This window comes from Mustela putorius, unplaced genomic scaffold (assembly GCF_011764305.1).
Source record: "Mustela putorius furo isolate JIRA1106 unplaced genomic scaffold, ASM1176430v1.1 tig00000430_pilon_pilon_pilon, whole genome shotgun sequence".
Lineage (NCBI taxonomy): Eukaryota > Metazoa > Chordata > Mammalia > Carnivora > Mustelidae > Mustela > Mustela putorius.
The window spans coordinates 3,540,658-3,562,567 of NW_025421377.1; the positions used below are offsets into that span (position 1 = coordinate 3,540,658).

At 37.9% G+C, this 21,910-nt stretch overlaps 1 protein-coding gene and 1 pseudogene across 3 annotated transcripts in view; both read right to left on the reverse strand.

Annotated features, from left to right (window-relative positions):
- Nucleotides 1-21,910, reverse strand: part of CORIN (corin, serine peptidase) — a 246,751-nt gene that overhangs the window by 152,692 nt on the left and 72,149 nt on the right. For all 3 annotated transcript variants that reach the window (XM_045079705.1, XM_045079704.1, XM_045079706.1), the window contains exon 4: nt 16,899-17,106. In XM_045079705.1, coding sequence (XP_044935640.1) covers nt 16,899-17,106 — 208 coding nt within the window. The remainder of the gene's footprint in view (nt 1-16,898; nt 17,107-21,910) is intronic.
- LOC106007084 lies at nt 4,281-5,159 on the reverse strand (annotated as a pseudogene).

The following is a 21,910-nucleotide window of genomic DNA, read 5'->3' on the forward strand; positions in this document are numbered from 1 at the left end:
AGGAGGGTCAGCCTGTCCTTTGAAGCTCTGAAGCCAGGCATTGACTTCTCTCTAGCTTTTGAAAGCCCCTGATAGCATCTTCTTCCAAGAGGAAGCTGTTTTATCCACACTGAAAACCTGGTGTTCAGTGTGACCACCTTGATTAATTATTTAGCTGGATCTTCTGGAGGCACTTGCTGCAGCTTCTCCATCAGCACTGGCTGCTTTGCCCATACTTTTATGTTCTAGAGAAGGCTTCTTTTCTTAAACCCCATGAGCCAACCTCTGATAGCTTTAAACTTTTCTTTGGCAGCTTTTTCACTTCCCTGTCTTCACAGAATTGAAGAGAATTAGGGTCCTGCTTTAAGCTTTAGGAGTAGGCTTTGGGTTAAGGCAATGTTGTGGCTGGTTTGATCTTCTGTCCAGACCTCTCAAACTGTCGCCATATCAACAAGGCTGTTCTGCTCTCTTATCATGCATGTGTTCGCTGGAGTAGCACTTTTAATTTACTTGGAACTTTTTCTTTGCATTCACAATCTGGGGGTTTGGCACAAGAGGCCTAGATTTGGCCTTTCTTGGCTTTTGACACACCTTCCTTACTAAGCTTAATCATTTCTAGTTTTTTTTTTTTTTTTAGATTTTATTTATTTATTTGAGAGACAGAGATCACAAGTAGGCAAAAAGAGGAGGAAGCAGGCTCCCTGCCGAACAGAGAGCCTGATGCAGGGCTCAATACCAGGACCCTGAGATCATGACCTGAGCCAAAGGCAGAGGCTTAACCCACTCATTTCTAGTTTTTGATTTAAAGTGAGAAACATGCAACTCTTCCTTTCACTAGAATACTTAGAGGTCATTACAGGGTTATTAATTGGCCTAATTTTACATTGTTGTATCTCAGGGAATTGAGGGGACTGAAAGGAGGGAGAATGGCCAGGGGAATGCACAGCACTTACTAAGTTCACCCTCTTATATGCGTGTGGTTCACAGCACATCAAAGATCACTAATTGCAGATCATCAAAGCAAATATAATACTAATGATAAGGTTTGAAATACTGCAAGAATTACCAAAATGTGACACAAAGATGTGAAGGGAGCAAAGACTGTTGGCAACATGGCACCCATAGACTTGCTCGACACAGGGTTGCCACGGACCTCCAATTTATAAAAAATGCAACACGTGTGAAGCACAATAAGGCAAAGTGCAATTAAACAAGGCATGCTTGCATGCACTTTCTGAGTGGACCAACTGTATACACAAGGTTGGGTTCTCCCTTCATTCCACAAACTCCTAGTTAACCAGCAATGAATCAGTATTTGCCAAATGGCCTAAGGAACACCAAGAAAGGTAAAATCATTTCTCTCTCTCTCTCTTTTTTTTTCTTTGTGTGAGACAGCCCAGAGTAAAGCTACAAGCAATCTGGATTTATTTTCAGCATTCTTCCTTTGCCTTCTAGTCCCTGACCTGGGTTCCAGTTTCTGACACCATCCCCGTCAACCCCACTCCAGCAACCCCACTTAGATGGCCATCTCCACCAGAGTGTTCCTAGCTCATAAACATTTTCTTCCCTTCCTATAATCAAAACTACATTCCCCAAGTGATCAGATCCCAATCAGGTTGCCAAAGAAAAAGAAGGATGAAAATAACATAGAGTAATTCATAATCACAGATGAACACTTAACCCTCCCAAAGGTTTTTGCATCATTAGAAGATTATTTGCTGGAGCAAAGGAGTCTCTAATTGATGGAATGCCAAGTGCCATTACAGGGGAAACATTCATCTAACATAGTCAGCAGCGGTGGGGGTGGGGGTGCAGGGGAAGATCCTTGAGAAGCTGTCTACACACAAAGCCCAATTCTCCCAAGAGGTTTCTGGACCTTTCCTCACTTATGAACCCATATATTTTTGGGTTCATACATTTACATCTTTTCTCAGAATCTTCTGTAAGAGTAATAAAGTTTCACACAAGGGTCCAGTAAACAATTTTCATGTTTTAAACCTGAATCTTATCTCAGAAACTGTCATTGACTCTTACCACAGACATCTTCTGCAGGAAAACACAAGTCTACCATTCTAAAACTCCCATACTCCTCACTGTCTAATCTTGGGCCAACAGTTCACTCAAACCAAGACTTACACTTTCCTCATTTGAAAAGTGAGGGGTTTGAAAGAGCTGATTTCCCTTGGTTCTTTAACCAGTAACATTTCGTAAATCAAGATTCATTCTTTAACACAGTACTTCTCAGAGGAGCTGTGATAATCCTACCAGCTTTGCTAAATTTCAAAAGGTAACAGACATTTTTCTTGAGATTTGTTCTGGGAATATATAGAGACATTAAAATACCATTAGGCCTTCCATTCTAAAAATAGGACCTAAGAAAAATGTCTACTAGAGTGTTTCCAAATAGCTCTCATAAGAGGTGTAACCAACCGAGACCCATAAGCTTCAAATTGTTGGACCAGGACATGTGAAATAGTGATAGAGTATTTATAACGAGCAGCCCTTTCAAACAGTGAGCAAAACGAGGAGCCATTTGTTCTTGCTTTGCATGAAGTCCAACTGCCTATGAGGGGTTGAAGTATTTGGCTTTTCATCACATGGAACAGTGTGGTGAGACAGACCACACTATTTTGGAACATGAGTGTCTATATCCAAGCAGCAAGCTGACTGACATCTGAAAACAGCGCTCTGCACAAGTAAAGAGTTGGATTCGGCTATCAGAATACTATTTTAGAACTGGTGATTATTTTAAATTGACGTGTGAAGTGCATTTGGTGTTAGAAGTTCCTAACACATTTCGATAGAAGTTCAAGTAGAGTACTGTAACATCATCTCTGTATTTGTTGAAACAAATACATATAAATAGATATATAAATAATTCTAGTATATAGTGATAGTTAAGCTTTTATGGTATTTTCACCAGAAAGGACATTCTAAAATAACCAACCAAAAAAAGTGGTAGATTTTACCTATGTGACTTTTAAAAAATTCTTATTTAAATTCAATTTAGTTAACATATACTGTATTATTAGTTTCAAGGTATAATTTCGTGATTCATCAGTTGCATGTAACACCTGAGGCTCATTCCATCAAGTGCCGTCTTTATTGCCCATCACTCATTACCTCATCTCCCACCCACCTCCCCTCTAGCAACCCAGTTTTTTCCCTAGAGTTAAGAGTCTCTTATAGTTTGACTCCCTCTCTGATTTTTATTGTATTTTAATTTTCCTTCCCTCCCCCATGTTCATCTGTTTTGTTTCTTAAATTCCACATATGAGTGAAAGAAATCATATAGTATTTTTCTTTCACTGACTGACTGATTTCACTTAGCCTAGTACCCTCTCGCTCAACATCATCCACATCATTGCAAATAGCAAGATTTCGTTCTTTTTGGTGGCTGGGTAATATTCCATTGTGTATAACTATATAATTTTCAGTGAATTTATCTACTAAAATTGTTTGCTTTATTTACCAAAAAAATTACAGGTTTTTTTGTCTTACTGTGCCCTTTGACCAACATCTTCCCATTTCTCCCCAAATTTATAAAAAGGTTCTGGTAAAGAGATAACGTTAAAATTACTGAACGAGTAATTCAAATATTCCCAAGATCTCCATTCAGTATCTCACATTGCATTTAGTTATCACTTTTTATTTTTGGCACATAAACTAAACATTATACTAGAAGAGCTTAGGATTTAAAATTCTTTTACCATTAAAAAAAGTAAAAAAGAATCTCTGTGGCAGGCAGACTCTAAGATGGTCTCAATGACCACCGCCTCCTAATATTCAGGCTCGGTGTAAGCCTCACCTTCCCCTTGAATATCAATCAGCCTAGAGACTTGCTTGCAACCAATACAAGGTAATGGGATGTCACATCTGTCATTAGGGTACATAAAATTATGATTTCTCTATTGCTAGCAGACTCTCTCCCTTATTGGATTTGATGAACCAAGTTGCCATATTATGGGACCCACATGACGGCAAGGGCTTAAGAGTAGCCTCTGGCCAACAGCCAGCTAGAAATAGACCCTTAATCCAACAACTCTTGAGGAACTAATATTCTTCCAACACGATTCAGATAAGACCCCCACCCTGGCTAATACCTTGATTATACCTATATGACAGACCCTAAAGCAAAGAAACCACACAAGTCATTCCCAGATTGAAGATCCACAGAAACTATGGGATAATAGATGTGTATGGTGTCATTTATTTGTTTGTTTGTTTGTTTATTTATTTAATCATGTTGTATTATCTTTAATTAAGTATAAAGACTTTCAATCATGTCACCTATAGACCCTTTATCTACTGTTCTGTTTGGCCACTAGTCTCTTGTCTCTCTCTTCAGAAATGGTGAGGCAGATACTATTTCCACAGGGAAGAGAAATCTATGGTTTGCTGCCTTTGTTGAAAACAAAAATGTCGGAGAGCTGAGGAGCAAAGCTGTTGCTTTTGGCATCATCCACAAGAACTATGTCAAAAGAACCAGGGTGTCTCTCTCTGTTGGTGATCACAGCAATTTTTCGCAGGTTAGCACTATTGGTCTAACAGATTAACAGTGTCAAACTTGATGAAATTAGTAATCTTTCCAAATCAGTCTAAATGGTGTCATTCACCTTGATAAGTGATGCAAGCATCACAGGTCACCAGATGAGGTTTTCCTTCCCTCACAACCTGCAAAGATCTTTCTCACTTTACACAATTTATACTTGGCCTCCTCAGGTGTAATCCTATGAATAGCAAAGCAACCCTTGGTGTCATAGATCAAATGGAAATTCTTCCCAGTCTTGTCAATGCTGATGACTTCCAAAAACACCAGCAGGATAGGTTATATATCAGTATGGGCTGTATAAATGCTGTATACAGATCTTCTTTACTTCATCTCCTGCTAGGGCATACTTAGGTCTGTTCCCTAAGGAAATGATGAGAGGGAGATATTCTTTCAGCTTATGGGGACCAGTTGATGGACGAGGGGCAAACACACCCACTCAGTTTATCCAGCAACCTATGCTTTGGAACTGCTACATGCTTTGGAGGCTTCATGGGACCATGAACTGTGGCTCTGCTAAACACAGGAAGAGCTAGATGTGCACTATTATAAGCTATGAAATTTGTGGTAATTTGTTAAGCAATAGTAAGTAACTAATACATTTTTCTTTGATATATCACTTGGTCAGAAATATACTATGGAGTTAGATGTATTCATTAACAAAACTCATACAATCGTTTAAAAAAAAACACACATTCCTAAATTTTCTTTGTTAGACTGAGCTGTTCAGTGGACAATGCTCACAAAGTCATAGTCACAGACAGCTCCCAGAGCTGCAGACCTTTTTCATGAGAAGAATGTTAATGCTGGAAAAGTCTTGCAAGTTAATTGATACCTATTTCCTCCTTTTGCCTTGTGAAGAAATGAAAACCTAAAGAAAAAAAAGATCTCATAGTTGGATACTATGACTCCAGCCCAGTGTTCCAAAATGTGTCACCTAGCTGGCCTACTTTCATAAACATGAGCCACAGGTCACACAGGAATAAATCCACAAATGACACAGGAGCATGACTTCATCACCACTGCTGAAAACACAAAAGTAACAGATGGCTTGTTTTCTCTTTGATGGACCAACAGTATCAACTTCCTATGCCAGGACATTTTGTTGGCCTCAAGAGACCATAAGAGCTGTGATTTAGGTGGGGTATGACAGAAGTAGGAAAGAGGTTTCTTTGGTTTCCAGCTTCACTAGACATAGAGTTGGAAAAGTGTACAAGAGAATGTTTGCACGTCATTGTCCCACATCAGAAGAGAAATAATGGGAAATATCAGGGAGTTCAGGGGGTCTGAAGCTCTGTTAAAGCAAAGGACTATGTCTGTCTTATTTTTCGTATGTAATAGCCATGGTTCCAGCAGGAAAGAAATGACCCGCTGAAGTAAGATCCCTGCAGAGTGTTGAATGAAAGGACCACTTAACAAAGGTGCTGGCAGGATTTAGAAAAACAGCAAGGAGTAGTGTACTATGCTGAGACAGGTTCTGTTAGCACCCAATGTTAAGGAACAAGGCAAAGAGCAGTTATTGGAACTTCGAGAAAGCCCTACGGAGAAGGCTGGTGGGAGCTACAGATTCTCATAGGGAAATGCAGGCAACCCATGCAGAAGTCAGCAGTTTGGTTTTTTTCAGGGAGCCAGTCTACTAGCAAACCACTTGATGAAAGTATAACTCATGTCATCTCTTACAGAAGAAAAAAATGTTCTTAACTCCTCTGAAAGGAATAGTATTGTCCTGCACTTCTTGAACCAGATAAAGACATGACGTCAATATTAATTCAACCCCTGTCCCTACCACCACCACGGCCCCCACTCCTCCTTTGATATACATGATCTTCTTGGTGGTAATACTATCTTCCCAAATCCCATGCCCCAAAACCTTTGCCTCACACTCAACATCAGCATTCATATGCAATTAATCACTAGGTGCTGCTATTTTTACTTCCTAAAATTTCCAAAATATGTTTTTTCTCTCCCCATTTCATATCCTAGTAAAATTAAACTAGTTGCCGTTCCCCTAATATACACTAGATCTGGTATGTTACTCTACCTGAGATGCCTTCCTATTCCACCTTCTCTACAGGGCAAACTTCTATTCATCCTCTAAAATCAATTCGCTGTTACCTCCTCCCTGGGAGTAGACTTCTCTAATAATGCCACACGGAAAGAGTTCTTCCTCTATGTCTCTGCTACTCCCACAATTTGAAATTTATCACACTGTACAATAATTTAATTATTTTCATGTCTCATTTCCTGTTATGCTGAGTTCCTTGAAGGCAGAACTTTATTTTATTCACCTCTCCATCCCCAGCATCAAACTATGCACCTGGCACATTGTAGGTGCCAATAAATGCTTGCTAAAGGCATAAATAAATTGGAAACACCAACAGATGTCCAGGTCTCCCTCATCTCCTGGATTCTTATATCCTCACAGATCTCGGTGAAGTTTCGCTGAACAGCACTTTGTTGAGAACTGCGCCTCTTGCCATCACACCCCCATTCTCTCAATGCTCTCCAACTCCTTGCTACATTTTTTTCCATTGCACTCATCACTGCCTGATATACTACTACTTATTTATTTTAATTTTTTATTTGTTACCTATTTATTTGCTTGTTTCCCTTCAATGTAATAAAAGTTCTATGAGGTCAAGGATCTCATTTTGTTTGTGGCCTTATACCTAGTATGAACAGTCAGCAAATATTTGTTGACAAAATAAAGGGATCACATGCAGGGGCTAATTCAGTGGCCTGCTTGGAATAAAGCTGTCAGCAAAGTTGGGAGCAGAACCATCACTACCCAGCTCTCAACTTCTATGGATTATACAAGAGCTCTTGCTGGCCCTGCTCCTGTGATTTCCTCCCCGATTAGGTCAACAAATTTTACATGTGCTATTCAATCTTGAAATAATTCTCATGGAAGAGGAAAATGTCAGTAAAATTGTAATGGATAAAAACTCTACAGATTAAGTGTCTTGTTTAGATGCCAATAGTAGGGGGTCACCCTTAAAATAGAAAAACAAGGAAATACCAACAGATAAACACAGCTTGAATTAAGATGAGTGTGAATAATGTAAAACCACACAGCCACCACTGAAAGGGAATATAAAATTCCACACAACTTGTAATCAACACAGTCCTGATTCTCATGAATACTGGGCATACTACCAGGGCCCGTGAGATAGAGGATTAACAAATCACAGAAGAAACTTGCAATTGTTAAATTATTTTTGCAGCTGTTTTGATTTTTTGTATGGCATGAAATGATGCCTTACATATGGATCTTCAAATGAATTGAACCAGAAATATTAAATCTACATTCTAGTCACATCCACATAATACCAATGAATTATTGAGGAGAAAAGTAAACAAATGACTCCAGTGATCTTGATGAAATGTGTGTGCTTGAGACACTGTCAGTGATGGGACAGGGCATTGTCAGAAAGAGCTGAGCTGTCATGACCTGGCTCTCTAGCTTTATGTCTTTGCAGTCAAATGCTCTACCACTGAGCTATATACCTCCTCTAGCTTTATGCCTTTGTAAAATAAAAGTAATATGAGCCATCTGACTATATCTTACCCACACTTGGTGCTATTTTGGCTCATAAAATGAAGTTACTTATCATTTAATATTTTATGAATAATGCCAAAAGCAGACTAGGTTAACCACTAGATTAGTATTGCAGAATAGACTAGATTAACTGACATTGAAAAGGAAACAGTCATACAATTGATTATCTCAATAGCCATGTAGTCAACACTAGTTTGGCTGAAAAAGCCTGCTGCTTCCTAGTTCATTGATAAACTCAGAGAAGGAGGTGGCAAATGGCTTTCAGAATATTTATTTGGTAAAAGCAATAAAGCTTTTCTTTATTTATTTGACTACTGACTGATATAAATTTTTAAAATTATAATTCTGAAAAAAAATGTTAATTCTGTAATGTTTCCATTCATTCCCAAATGTGACACAACAGAGTTCTTGGGACACATATAAAATCTTTAGTAAAATAAATTAGCAGTATATAATTATTCTTCACTTAAGAAAAGATAATAAAATAAGCCTATGCTGACTTGGTATAATGAATGATTATTTCAAAAAATTGTTTTAAAGCAAACTATATTTTCCAATTAGCTTTTAAGATGATTTCAGGCTTGCATTTATGCAAGAGATTGGCCCATGCTGTCTTATAAAATAACACATTTAAGAACACAGTAAGCCCTCCAAAATTACATTAGAAGCAGATAAATTTTACTCTCTTATTAAAACACTGTCAGTAAAATTTAATTCAGAAATGTCATGGGAATACAATGCTGTGCAGTAGTAGAAACTGTGAGTATAAACTGGATGATTTTAGAATGTTTTAGATGTTTTTTAGATGATTTTAGAATTTTTTAGAATTCTAGTATAGCAAATATTTTTTAATCATTGCAGTAATAATTTTGATAACCATCTTGATTATTCACCTAGAGGTCATATCAGTAATATGGCCATCTTTAGTAATGTGAAGGAGTCAGAATAGGAAAGCCATATCATCTGTATATTTGAAATGACAAGGAATTTTTACTGTAACTTTAAATAATGGGGATTGGAGTATGGGCTCACTTTTCCCCCAGGAAACTCTGCTGCTTCTAAGAGGAAGCCTAGGGCATTTATGAAACGTGAGCAAATTGTGCCTTCCAAAAGGCAATTTTTAATATCATTTGTTTCTTTTAGCATTTTTTCTTCTTCCCTAGGGACTGGAACAAAAATGGGCCTAGAACTTTTATTTGGCTATCAAGATTTTAACAAAAGCAAAAGCTTAAAAGATGAACATAAATTGAATGGAAGTTAGCAACATAGCAGAATTCCAACCCTGATTTATTATCAAAATCTTAGAAGCAAAAATCAAAGACACTATACAAAAAAACAAAACAAAAAAAAACAAAACAACAACAACAACAAGAAAAACAACCAACCAAAAACCCAAAAGTGCACGCCAATATTGCTGATGAACATGTATATAAAGATCTTCAACTGAAGTATTAGGAAACCACATTCAATAATACATTAGAAGGACAATTTACCTTGTTCAAATGGAATTTTTTCTAGGGATACAAAGATTTTTCAGTTGATTTGTAAGTCAATCAATGTTATATATTGTATCAACAAAACAAAAAAAATCATATGATCATCTCAATAGATGTGGAAAAGCATTGAACAATATTCAACATCTAAAATTCAACTGTGAACAAAGTGTTCATACCTCAGCATAATAAAGACCATATATAAAAAACCCACTGCCGGGCACCTGGGTGGCTCACTGGGTTAAGCCGCTGCCTTCTGCTCAGGTCATGATCTCAGGGTCTGCCATTTGTTGATGTCAACTATCATATGATCTCCCTGATATGAGGAAGTGGTGATGCAACATGGGGGCTTAAGTGGGTAGGAGAAGAATCAATGAAACAAGATGGAATTGGGAAGGAGACAAACCATAAGTGACTCTTAATCTGACAAAACAAACTGAGGGCTGCTGGGGGGAGGGTGGTTGGGAGAAGGGGGGTGGGATTATGGACATTGGGGAGGGTATGTGCTTTGGTGAGTGCTGTGAAGTGTGTAAACCTGGTGATTCACAGACCTGTACCCCTGGGGATAAAAATATATGTTTATAAAAAATAAAAAATTAAAAAAATATATGTATTTGAAAAAAAAAATACCAAGACATTTTTTTTGCAGAACTGGATCAAATAATACTAAAATTTATCTAGAACCACAAAAGACCTCAAATAGCCAAAGCAATTTTGAGAAATAAGAACAAAGCTTGTAAGTATCACAATTCCAGACTTCAAGATAAACTACAAAGCTATAGTAACCAAAATAGTATGATACCAGGCAAAAAATAGACACATCGATAAATGAAACAGAACACAGAGTCAAAAATAAACCTACAGGGGCATCTGGGTAGCTCAGTGGGTTAAAGCCTCTGCCTTCAGCTTAGGTCATGATCCCTGATGCTGGGATCGAGCCCTGCATCAGGCTCTGTGCTCACCAGGGAGTCTGCTTCCTCCTTTCTCTCTCTGCCTGCCTCTCTGCCTACTTGTGATCTCTGTCTGTCAAATAAATAAATAAAATCTTTTTTAAAAAAAGGAATCAACCCACAGTTTTATGGTCAATTAATCTATGACTAAGGAAGCAAGAATACACAATGAAGAAAAGACAGTCTCTTGAAAAAATGGTGTTGAGAAAACTGTACAGCTGCATGAAAAAGAATGAAACTGGACCACTTTCTTTTTATCATCCACAAAAATAAACTCTGGGGTGCCTGGGTGGCTCAGCCAGTTAAACATCCAACTCTTGGTTTCAGCTTAGGTCATAATCTTGGGGTCATGAGATTGAGCCCCACATCGGGCTCTGCACTCAGTGGGGAGTCTACTTAAGATTCTTTCCCTCTACCCCTACCCTACTCAAGCTTGCTTATTCACTCTTTCATTCTCTCTCTCTCCAAAATAAATAAACAAATCTTTTAAAAAAATAAATGAACTCAAATTGGATTAAAGCCCTAAATGTGAAATTTGAAGCCATAAAATTCCTAGAAGAAAATATAGGAAGTAATTTTGTTGATACTAGCCATAGAAACATTTTCCTTGGTATGTCTCCTGAAGCAAGAGAAACAAAAGCAAAATTAAACTATTGGGACTACACCAAAATAAAAAGCTTTTACACAGCGAAAAAAAAACTATCAACAAAACAAAAAGGCAATTTATTGAATGGGAGAAGATATTTCCAAATGATATATCTATAAGGGGTTAATATCCAAAATATATAAAGAACTTACACAACTCTACAACAAAAAAATTTCCAATTAAAAACATGGGCAGAGGACCTGAATAGATATTTTTTTAAAGAAGACATATGGATGGCCAACGGACACATGAAATGAATGCTCAACATTACTGACCAGGTTTAGAAGGTAGGAAAAATAGGGAAAAAATGCAAATCTTTCATTTCTGAAAGAAGTAATGAAGTTTCTATTTTCCCAGAAAATCACTTATCACCATTGACTACTATATTAATTATAGTAGGTTACTATTAATTTGGGAATTTACTCTGCCATATAGTGTAGTCCATGTATGGACACTTTATATAAATCGTTCTGTTTAATACCCACAAATGCAGCCTATGAAGGGGGTAATATCTCTCTCATTATAGAGATGAGTAAACTGAGGGTCCGAAGGCTAAGTAAAATGCCCAAGACAATTGGAAGAGCTACAGTTTGAATTAGGTTTCATCTACCCCCAAACTTCTTTTTTTTTTTTTTAAGATTTTATTTATTTGAGAGAGAGCGCGCAGGAGGCATAAAGGGATAGGAACAAGTGGACTCTCCACTGAGCAGGGAGGCCCATGTGGGTCTTAATCCAAGGACACCAGGACCATGTCCTGAGCTGAAGGCAAACCCTCACTGACTGAGGCACCCAGAAGCACCTCAAGTGCTTTCTCTGGAGTTGCCAGATTAAATTTTCTAATTTCCAGTGAACATACTTATTTAGGAAAAAGCATAGCATTTTTTAAGAAGCTCATTTGAAGAAACTTGTTGGATCCCTACCACAATCCTACAGGGTTAAATACATTACAAACTGTCCTGTAGTTCCTAGGTTTGAAATATAATCTTTAATCTCCAGTAATCTGGCTAAATAAAGAATTTCTATTTCATTTCCACAGCTATTAAGAATTCTGTGAAGGACCTAGTGAAAAATCAATAGTCCAGAGGAGGAAAAAAATCAATAGCAAACATGTCAAGTTTTTAATGTTAAGGACCTATCTCCTGAGCACTGAGTTTCTCTGCAAAGTATTAGAAGACACAGGTGGGGTGGCCATTATCCCACATTAGCAGGTCTCCTGGGTGTCCTCTAGAAGCAAAACTAGACCTTCCGAGCCGAACTGACCCCCTTTCAGTTTTGATAATGTTATAGGTCCATTATTTAAACAACTTGGGTATAAGTGATCATTACATATCAAAAGCTTGGGGATATAATACCGGTCTTCTCTTCCAGAGACCTTAATTGTGTCTAGTGTGTCAAAAAGCCATCCAGAAACCACTGTTATTCTCCTGCTCAGGAATGGTGGACGTCTCTCTAGCTACCTGCTGATATTTTCAAGCTACTGCTTCTAACCCATATATTTTTAAGGCTATCCAAATGGTTCATCCACTAGATCTCTATAGTTTGAGATAAATTTCACTGAATCCATATAAATTATGTGCCACTTCAGTTAGCCTATGTTATAGTCTATGATACACATACTTATTTTTTTTTTTAAAGATTTTACTTATTTATTTGACAGAGACAGCTGACAAGTAGGCAGAGAGGCAGGCGGGGGGGTGGGGCACGAAAGCAGGCTTCCCACCAAGCTGAGAGCCCAACGTGGGGCTTGATCTCAGGACCCTGGGATCACAACCGGCCCAAAGGCAGAGGCTTTAACCCACTGAGCCTCCCAGGCATCCCGATACACATACTTATTAATAGCAACTCTCATCTAACAAAACAGTTAACGTTTATTGTTATAAAATGTAGTTAATGAGCATTTGAGGTCTCAAACAGGCAGGTAAAAAACTATGCTATTTCTGGGTGCCTGGGTGGCTCAGTGGGTTAAGCCGCTGCCTTCGGCTCAGGTCATGATCTCAGGGTCCTGGGATCGAGTCCCGCATCGGGCTCTCTGCTCAGCAGAGCCTGCTTCCTCCTCTCTCTCTGCCTGCCTCTCTGCCTACTTGTGTTCTCTCTCTGTCAAATAAATAAATAAAATCTTTAAAAAAAAAAACAACTATGCTATTTCTATATCCCACTAGATCTTTTTATCATTTATTTATTTATTTTAAAGGATTTATTTATTTGTTTGTTTATTTATTTATTTATTTATTTATTTATGTGGCAGAGAGAGAGAGAGCACAAGTCAGGGGAGCAGCGGGCAGAAGGGGAGAGAGAAACAGGCTCCTCACTGAGGAAGGGAGCCTGATGTCAGGTTCTATCCCAGGACCCTGGGATCATGGATGGGAGCCAAAGGCAGACGCTTAATCCACTGAGCCACCCAGGTGCCCCCACTAGATCTTTTTAAACTGAGGTTTAAATATTACTAAGTAGCTACTTCGTTTAGGATGGAATATAAGCAATTTTCCATTATTTGAATAGTTAGAGAAAATTAGTATAATGGATGATCGAAAATAGTGAAATATAACAAAACTGTATTTGAACTATTTTCTACAATACACTTTATCTTTATGATCCTACTTTGTTTACTAAATTTAGCTTCTGGTTTCCATGCACACACTAAATGACAGCATGAAACACTGGTCTGGAGGCATAATTATAAAATTAAATATAATAATAAATGTAACAATAAAAATAGGGTAAGTCCCCAATGTATATCTAAAAAGTGACTATAAATCATCATCTATTATAATAGGAAATGGAAAACACTTCCATGAGACCATTTTTTCAGGATGAACTAGGTCGGGAGAAAAGCAAATTTTACCTAAAAGTGCCCTGAAGACTAGGAGGAGCTTAACTAGAATTTCACAACTGATTTAAGTGAGAGTGAAGGTTGAGTTATATTAAGAAGGATGACCAGGGGCGCCTGAGTGGCTCAGTGGGTTAAGCCTCTGCTCTTCAGCTCTGGTCATGGTCTCAGGGTCGAGCCTCAGATTAGGCTCCCTGCTCAGCAGGGAGCCTGCTTCCCTCTCTCTCTGCCTGCCTCTTTGCCTACTTGTGATCTCTGTCTGTCAAATAAATAAACAAAATATTAAAAAAAAGAAGAAGAAGAAGAAGAAGAAGGATGACCAAAATGAATTCAGGGTCGTCAAGAAGATTTCTTTCATTGTTTCACTTATGGACCCATATGACTCCATAGAGAAATTCAAGAAAAGAGAATTAAGTGAAAATGTTTGAAATTACGAAGAAGTGGAACAAGAATCCAACTCAAATGGCCTTGAGTATTCGACCTAATTTTCTTTTAATCCATATGGTATTCTGCATTTTTTTTGCAGCCTTTCAATATTTAGCGTATGTTAGGAATACTATTTATGATCTTTATTTCAGTCGTACTACCTCTCCTCAACCTACGATTTGACAGCCATTGCTAACATTGCTTGAGCTCTTCATAAAAGCCAGGTACCCTCTGTCATTTGATCCTCACATGAACTTGGCTTGTAAAATCTCCATTTTACAAGGGAGAAGGCTGGGACACATGGTTCCATAGCCTGCTTTCTCAACCACTGCTGTGTGTTGAATGGAGGGACCCCAAAATGATGTGTCTGCGTCCTGATTGCTGGAACCTGTGAATATTACCTTATTTGGAAAAAAGGTCGTCGTGGGCATAATTAAGTTAAGAGCCCTGAGATCAGCATTCAGATGATCAGATCATTTTGGGCTACCTAGACCAATGACAAGTGTTCTCACAAGCGAAGGAGACACACAGAGAAGGTGATGTGAAGATGAAGGAAGAGCGTCGGGTGACATGACCAAAGGTCAAGGAAAGCCTGAAACCACCAGAAGCTGGCGAAGGGAGAAAATGACTTCTACACCCTCAAACCCCCCAGAGGGAGCACAAGCCCTCTCAGATTTTAGACCTCTAGTTTCTAGAACTATGAGAGAACACATGTCTGTTGAAGTCACCCAGCTTGTAGTAATTGGTTGCAGCAGCTCTAGAAAAATATTACAACTACCATGTTTTACAGCCACTCTTCATCTCTTGTTACCATGAAAGCATGCTTTGCATATGATTTTTTCTAGTGAAATGTTTTCCTGAAAGCAGTATCTGCTCATAGTTCTTTACTTACTTCTCTAACAAACAATTTACTGTTTCTATTCTACCCAGATTTTATTCTGCGGAAATACAGGCTTTCCCCAGTGAAAACAATAAATGCCTTCGTCCTGTTCAAAACATATTTTATATACTAATTAAAATAAAAATGGAAACTACTTGCACTTGAAAACAAATTTCATTCCAGCATTATTATTCTAAAAACTCCCTAACATTTTAATTCAGAAAATAATTGATGTTTTATGTGCTTATGTACTTAACGCACATTTTAAAAGAAATTTTTTAAATGTATACTTAGTAAACTTAAAAATTCCATAACATACTTTTCATTGATTTACTCTTATTGAAAATTATTATTTCAGTATAATAATATAATATTGAAATTATGTTATTTCAATAAGGTGATGATGGTCAAAAAGTACAAACTTCCAGTTATAAGCTAATTCTTGGAGATGTAATATACAATATGGTGACTATATTATATATTCAGAAGTTGCTAAGAGAGTTGATTTTAAAAGTTCTTATTACAAGAAAAAGAAAATTTACAGCTACGTGTGGTGATGGATGCGAATTAGACGTATTGTGATGATCATTTGGAAATATATCAAAATACTGAATTATTATGTGGTGCACCTGAAACCGATAAAATGTTGTACGTCAATTTTATCTCCAAAAACAAAAGAGCTTACAAGACACATCCATAAGCACACTCACTCACAAGTTCCTTTCCCCACCCAAACCAAGAAAATCCTTTAAAATTGTATTTGATATTATACTAGACCGTCTCTGTTTGTCCCTCTGCATCTACCCCTCCCCCTCCTCACCCTGTTCTGAGTTCCAGTGTTGACCATAAGAACCACCCAGCATCCCACCTATACCTGTTTCAGAGGATGGGATTTTGGACCCAGTAATATTTGGATGAGATTTCAGATCTCACCTGTTGTGTTCCCATCAATAACACACCCTTGCCCAATGGCTGTTGGTAAAATCAGATGGTGGGAGGCCCTGGCAGTTGGGAGGGCAGGAGTAGAGTGAGGTCAGAGGATTTATGTCTTCTCTCTCCTGCAGTGCTTACAGGTTGGCTCCCAGTGGATGGGCTCCTCAGCCTAGGCTTACAGGACTTGGCTGGTTGGAAGATCCCTTACCCATAGCTACACCTCTTGCCACCTGGCTGTCTGCCCTTTTCCCCCTCCACGTCTTGCATGGTGGAAATGCATCACTTCATGAGACTCTGGCGTCTCCCATCATTGATTCAGTCTCTTAACTTGTCCATACCTCTATAAATCTTCTTTTAAATAAACTCTTTTCAGTCACCCCTTTGAGTGTGCGGTCTTCTGCCAGACCCTCACTGCAGCAGCTACCCCACTGATTGCCTCCATCTCACATCCAGAATAATTTCTCCCCAGAAATAAAAGCATTCCAGGTTTTCACCAAAAAATTCCAGTTTGAAAGAATTACAACTGGCTATGACTGGTATGGGATATTTTCTCCTTGAACAAAAATAAACAGTGGTAGCCCAGGATGATTTCATTCTTCTCAGACACCTCTGCAACAACGGACTCCTATCATGGGATGATTTTGATTCCAAAATACCTGTCATCACCATCACCAACACACTCGGGGAAGGCGAGGCTACAGCCGAAAAGCATGATATGTTGATAGCAGCTGAGGCGATGGAGGTACATGAAGAACTTGAGGAACTTCTCCACTTCCATGTTTTTGACAATCGAGAAGAAGGGTGTTAGCGTGGTTTGGTAGGGCAGCATCTGACACTGGCTGTGGGTGATGTTCACACAGGCACCTGGGAGTCAAGATAATTTCAGTTAGGAGCAGATACATCAGAATTATATGTTTACAGACTCATTCAATATAACAGACTGACATGTTCATAAGATAAGTATTCTGTAAGAGTGCTTATAGATATAAAATCTGATACACACAGATGTACAAATAAGTGTGTGTGTGTCTGTGCTTATGACAATGAAATAAAGCTACTACTACTCACAAAGGAATAATATCTGTGTCCTGAGCAAATATAGAGAAAAATACACTCTCATACTTGGCTGATGGGCACATAAGTTAGCAAATACTATTTTGGATCGCAGCTAGGCAAAACAATGACCAATTGATCGATATCGATCTATCTATCTATATATCTATATAACATTGCCCTGCCTAGGTAATAAAAGTAATAAATCTAAATATATATCTATATCTATCTATCTATCTATCTATCTATCTCTATATATATATGTGTGTGTGTGTGTGTGTGTGTGTGTGTGTGTGTAACCTAGGCAGGGTAATGTTTTATATATATATATATATATATTTATAAATATATATATATGCATGCTTCAAATGCATATCCTTTTGCACTGTAAAATTTCTAAAAATATCCTAAGAAAATAATCATGATTGTGAATATGGATTTATTTACAGGTATCATCATCTCCACACAGTTTATGGATTTGAAAAGATACAAATCACCTAAACATTCACAGATAGGAATTGGTTTCAAATACTTTGAAACTCAAACAACAGAATACTTAGCTGTATGAGAGAGGTTTTAGAAGATAATTCAGTCACATAGAATGGTGCTTGTAATAAATAAAAATAGCAAGTCACAAAACAATTTGTATACCAGGATTCTGTTTTTAAAAATACATGATTATACAAAGGTTTCCAATTTTGTCCTTGCCAACAGTTCAGGGTCAGTCAGAGCCTCCAATTTCTTTTCATTTTTTTTAGGGGAAAAAAGATTTTTTTTCATTATTATGTTATGTTAGTTACCATATAGTATATCATTAGTTTTTGAGGTAGTATTTCATGATTCATTGATTGCATATAATACCCACTGCTCCATGCAATATGTGCCCTCCTTAATGCTCATCACCAGGCTAACACAGCCCTCACCCCACTCCTCTCTAAAACCCTCAGCTGGTTTCCTGGAGTCCATAGTCTCTCATGGTTCATCACCACCCCCATGTCTCCCCCTTCATTTTTCCCTTCCTTCTCCTAATGTCCTCCATGCTATTCCTTATGCTCCACAAGCAAGTGAAACCATATGATAATTGACTTTCTCTGCTTGACTTATTTCACTCAGCATAATCTCCTCCAGTCCCATTCATGTTGATGCAAAAGTTGGGTATTCACCCTTTCTGATGGCTGAGTAATATTCCATTGTATATCTGGACCACATCTTCTTTATCCATTTATCTGTCGAAGGGCATCTCAGTTCTTTCCACAGTTTGGATATTGTAGACATTGCTGTGAACATTGGAGTGCATGTGGCCCTTCTTTCCACTACATTTGTGTCTTTGGGGTAAATACCCTGTAGTGCAATTGCTGGGTCATAGGGTAGCTCTATTTTTAATTTATTGAGGCATCACCACACTGTTTTACAACTTGCATTCCCACCAACAATGTAAGAGTGTTCCCCTTTCTCCACGTCCTCTCCAATACTTGTTGTTTACTATCTTGTCAATTTCTGTCATTCTAACAAATAAGGTGGTATTTCAATGTAGTTTTGATTGGAATTTCCATGATGGCTAACAATTATGAACATTTTTCCATGTGAGTGAGTGTTAACCATTTGTATGTCTTCTTTTGAGAAGTGTCTGTTCGTGTCTTCTGCCCATTTGTTGACTTATTTGTTTTGGGGGGTTGAGTTTGAGAAGTTCTTTATAGATCTTGGATATCAGCCCTTTGTCTGTCATGTCATTTGTAAATGTCTTCTTCCATTCCTCTTTGGGAATTTTGGGTTGCCTTTTTGTTTTGTTGACTGTTTCTTTCATTCTGCAGAAGCTTTTGATCTTGATGAAGTCCCAAAATTTCATTTTCATTTTTGTTTCCCTTGCCTTTGGAAATGTGTCTTCAAAGATGTTGCTGCGGCTGATGTCGAAGAGGTTACTAAGTTCTCCTTTAGGATTTTGATGGATTCCTGTCTCACACTGAAGTCTTTCATCCATTTAGACTTTATCTTTGTGTATGGTATAAGAGAATGGTCATGTTTCATTCTTCTGTATATAGTTGTTCAATTTTCCCAGCACTATTTATTGAAGAGACTATCTTTTTTCCACTGGATATTATTTCCTACTTTGTCGAAGGTTATCGACCATAGAGTTGAGGGTCTATATCTGGGCTCTCTATTCTGTTCTATTGGTCTATGTGTCTGTTTTTGTGCCAGTACTATGCTGTCTTGGTGATCACAGCTTTGTAATAGAGTTTGAAATCAGGCAACGTGATACCCCCAGATTTTTCTTTTCAACATTTCCTTGGTGATTTGAGGTCTTTCTGGTTCCATACAAATTTTAGGATTGTTTATTCCAGCACTTTCAAAAATGCTGTTGATATTTTGATCAGGATGGTATTGAAAATATAGATTGCTCTAGGCAGCATAGACATTTTAACAATGTTTATTCTTCCGATCCATGACCATAGAATGCTTTTCCACCTTTTTGTGTCTTCTTCAATTTCTTTTGTGTTCTGTAGTTCCTAGAGTATAGATCCTTTACCTATTTCATTAAGTTTATTCCCAGGCATCTTACTGTTTTTGTTGCTATTGCAAATAGATTCTCTAATTTCTCTTTCTAGAGTTAAACTACTAGTGTATAAGAAAGCAACTGAATTCTGGTCATTGATTTTTGTATCCTGCCACATTAACAAATTGCTATATTAGTTTTAGTAATTTGGGAGTGGAGACTTTTAGGTTTTCCACATAAAGTTTCATGTCATCTGCAAAGACAGTGACTTTTTCTTTGCCAGTTTGAATACCTTTTATTTCTTTTTGTTGTCTGATTGCTGTTGCTAGGAATTCTAGTACTATTTTGAACAGTAATGGTGAGAGTGGGCATCCTTGTGATATTTCCAATCTTAAGGAAAATGCTCTCGGCTTTTCCCCATTGGGAATGATATTTGCTGTGGGTTTTTCATAGCTGGATTTTATGAGATTGAGGAATGTTCCCTCCATCCCTGTACTCTGTAAAGTTTTAATCAGGAAAGTATGCTGTATTCTGTTAAATGCTTTTTCTGCATCAAATGAGAGGACCATGTGGTTCTTGTCTCTTCTCTATGTGTTCTATCACATTGATTGATTTGCGAATGTTGAACCACCCTTGCATCCCAGGGATAACTCCCACCTGCTCATAGTGCACCATCCTTTTAATGTACTGTTGGATCCTATTAGCTAGGATCTTGTTGAGAATTTTGGCATCCATATTCATCAAGGATATTGGTGTAAAATTCTCCTTTTTGGTGGGGTCTTTGCCTGGTTTTGGAATCGAGGTAATGTTGGCCTCATAGACTGAGTCTGGAAGTTTTCCTTCTGTTTCTATTTTTTGAAATGGCTTCAGGAGAAAAAGTATTATTTCTTCTTTGAACGTTTGGTAGAATTCCCCAGGGAATCTATCACGTCCCAGACTCTTGTTTTTTGGGGAGGTTTTTGCTCACTGCTTCAATCTCATTACTGTTTATTGGTCTATTCAGGTTGTCAAGCTCTTCCTATTTCAGTCTTGGCGGCTTGTAGGTTTTTAGGAATGCATCCATTTCTTCCAGATTGCTTAATTTATTGGCATATAGTTGTTGATAATAATTTCTGATAATTGTTTCTGTTTCCTTGGTGTTAGTCAAGATCTCTCCCCTTTCATTCATAATTTTATTAATTTAGGTCTTTTCTTTCTAGAGATTGTCTCTATAAATTTCTGTTCTATTACACTCATGGAGTCTTCCTCCTTTTATAGAACCCACCTTAATATTTCTAGCTTAATATTTCCTTCTTGTGGCTTAGTGATCACATATTCTTCCGGTATCTACAGGAAGCTCTTTATCTCTCCATCCATTCTGAATGTCAGCCTTGCTGGATAAAGAATTCTTGGTTGCATGTTCTTCTCATTTTGTACCCTGAATACATCTTGCCAGCACTTTCTGGCTTGCCAGGTTTCTGTGGACAGGTCTGATGTTATTCTGATGTTTGTCCCTAACTGTCCTTAAGATAATTTCCTTGGTTCCAAGATTCATGAGTTTTACTATTACATGCCAGGGCATTGGTCTATTCTCCTTGATCTTGGGAGGGGTCCTCTCTGCCTCTAGGACACAAATGCTTGTTTCATTCTCCAGATTAGGGAAGTTCTTGGCTATGATGTCCTTGAATATATCTTCTAGTCCTCTCTCTCCATCCCCTCAGTGATACCAATTATTCTAACATTGGAACGATTCATGGTGTTATTTATTTCTCTAATTCTGTTTTCATAGATTTTAAGCTGTTTATTCCAGGCCTCCTCCTGCTCCTTTTCTATCAGCTTGTCTTCTAGATCACTAATTCATTCTTCTGCCTCATTTACCCTAGCTCTTAGAGTATCTAGATTAGATTGGATCTCACTGATAGCATTTTTAAGTTTAAGTTTAAGTCTCATTTCTGTCCTTAGAAAATCTATATTTCTATTAATGGTTTTCTCCATCCTAGCTATTGTTTTGTAACTGTTACCCTGAAGTCTGTTTCCAACATCTTGCTTATATCTATATCCATGAGTTCCATGGCAGAGATCATGGTCTCTGAGTCCTTCCTATGTTGGGAGCTCCTCCTTTTAGTCATTCTGTTGAGGGGTGGT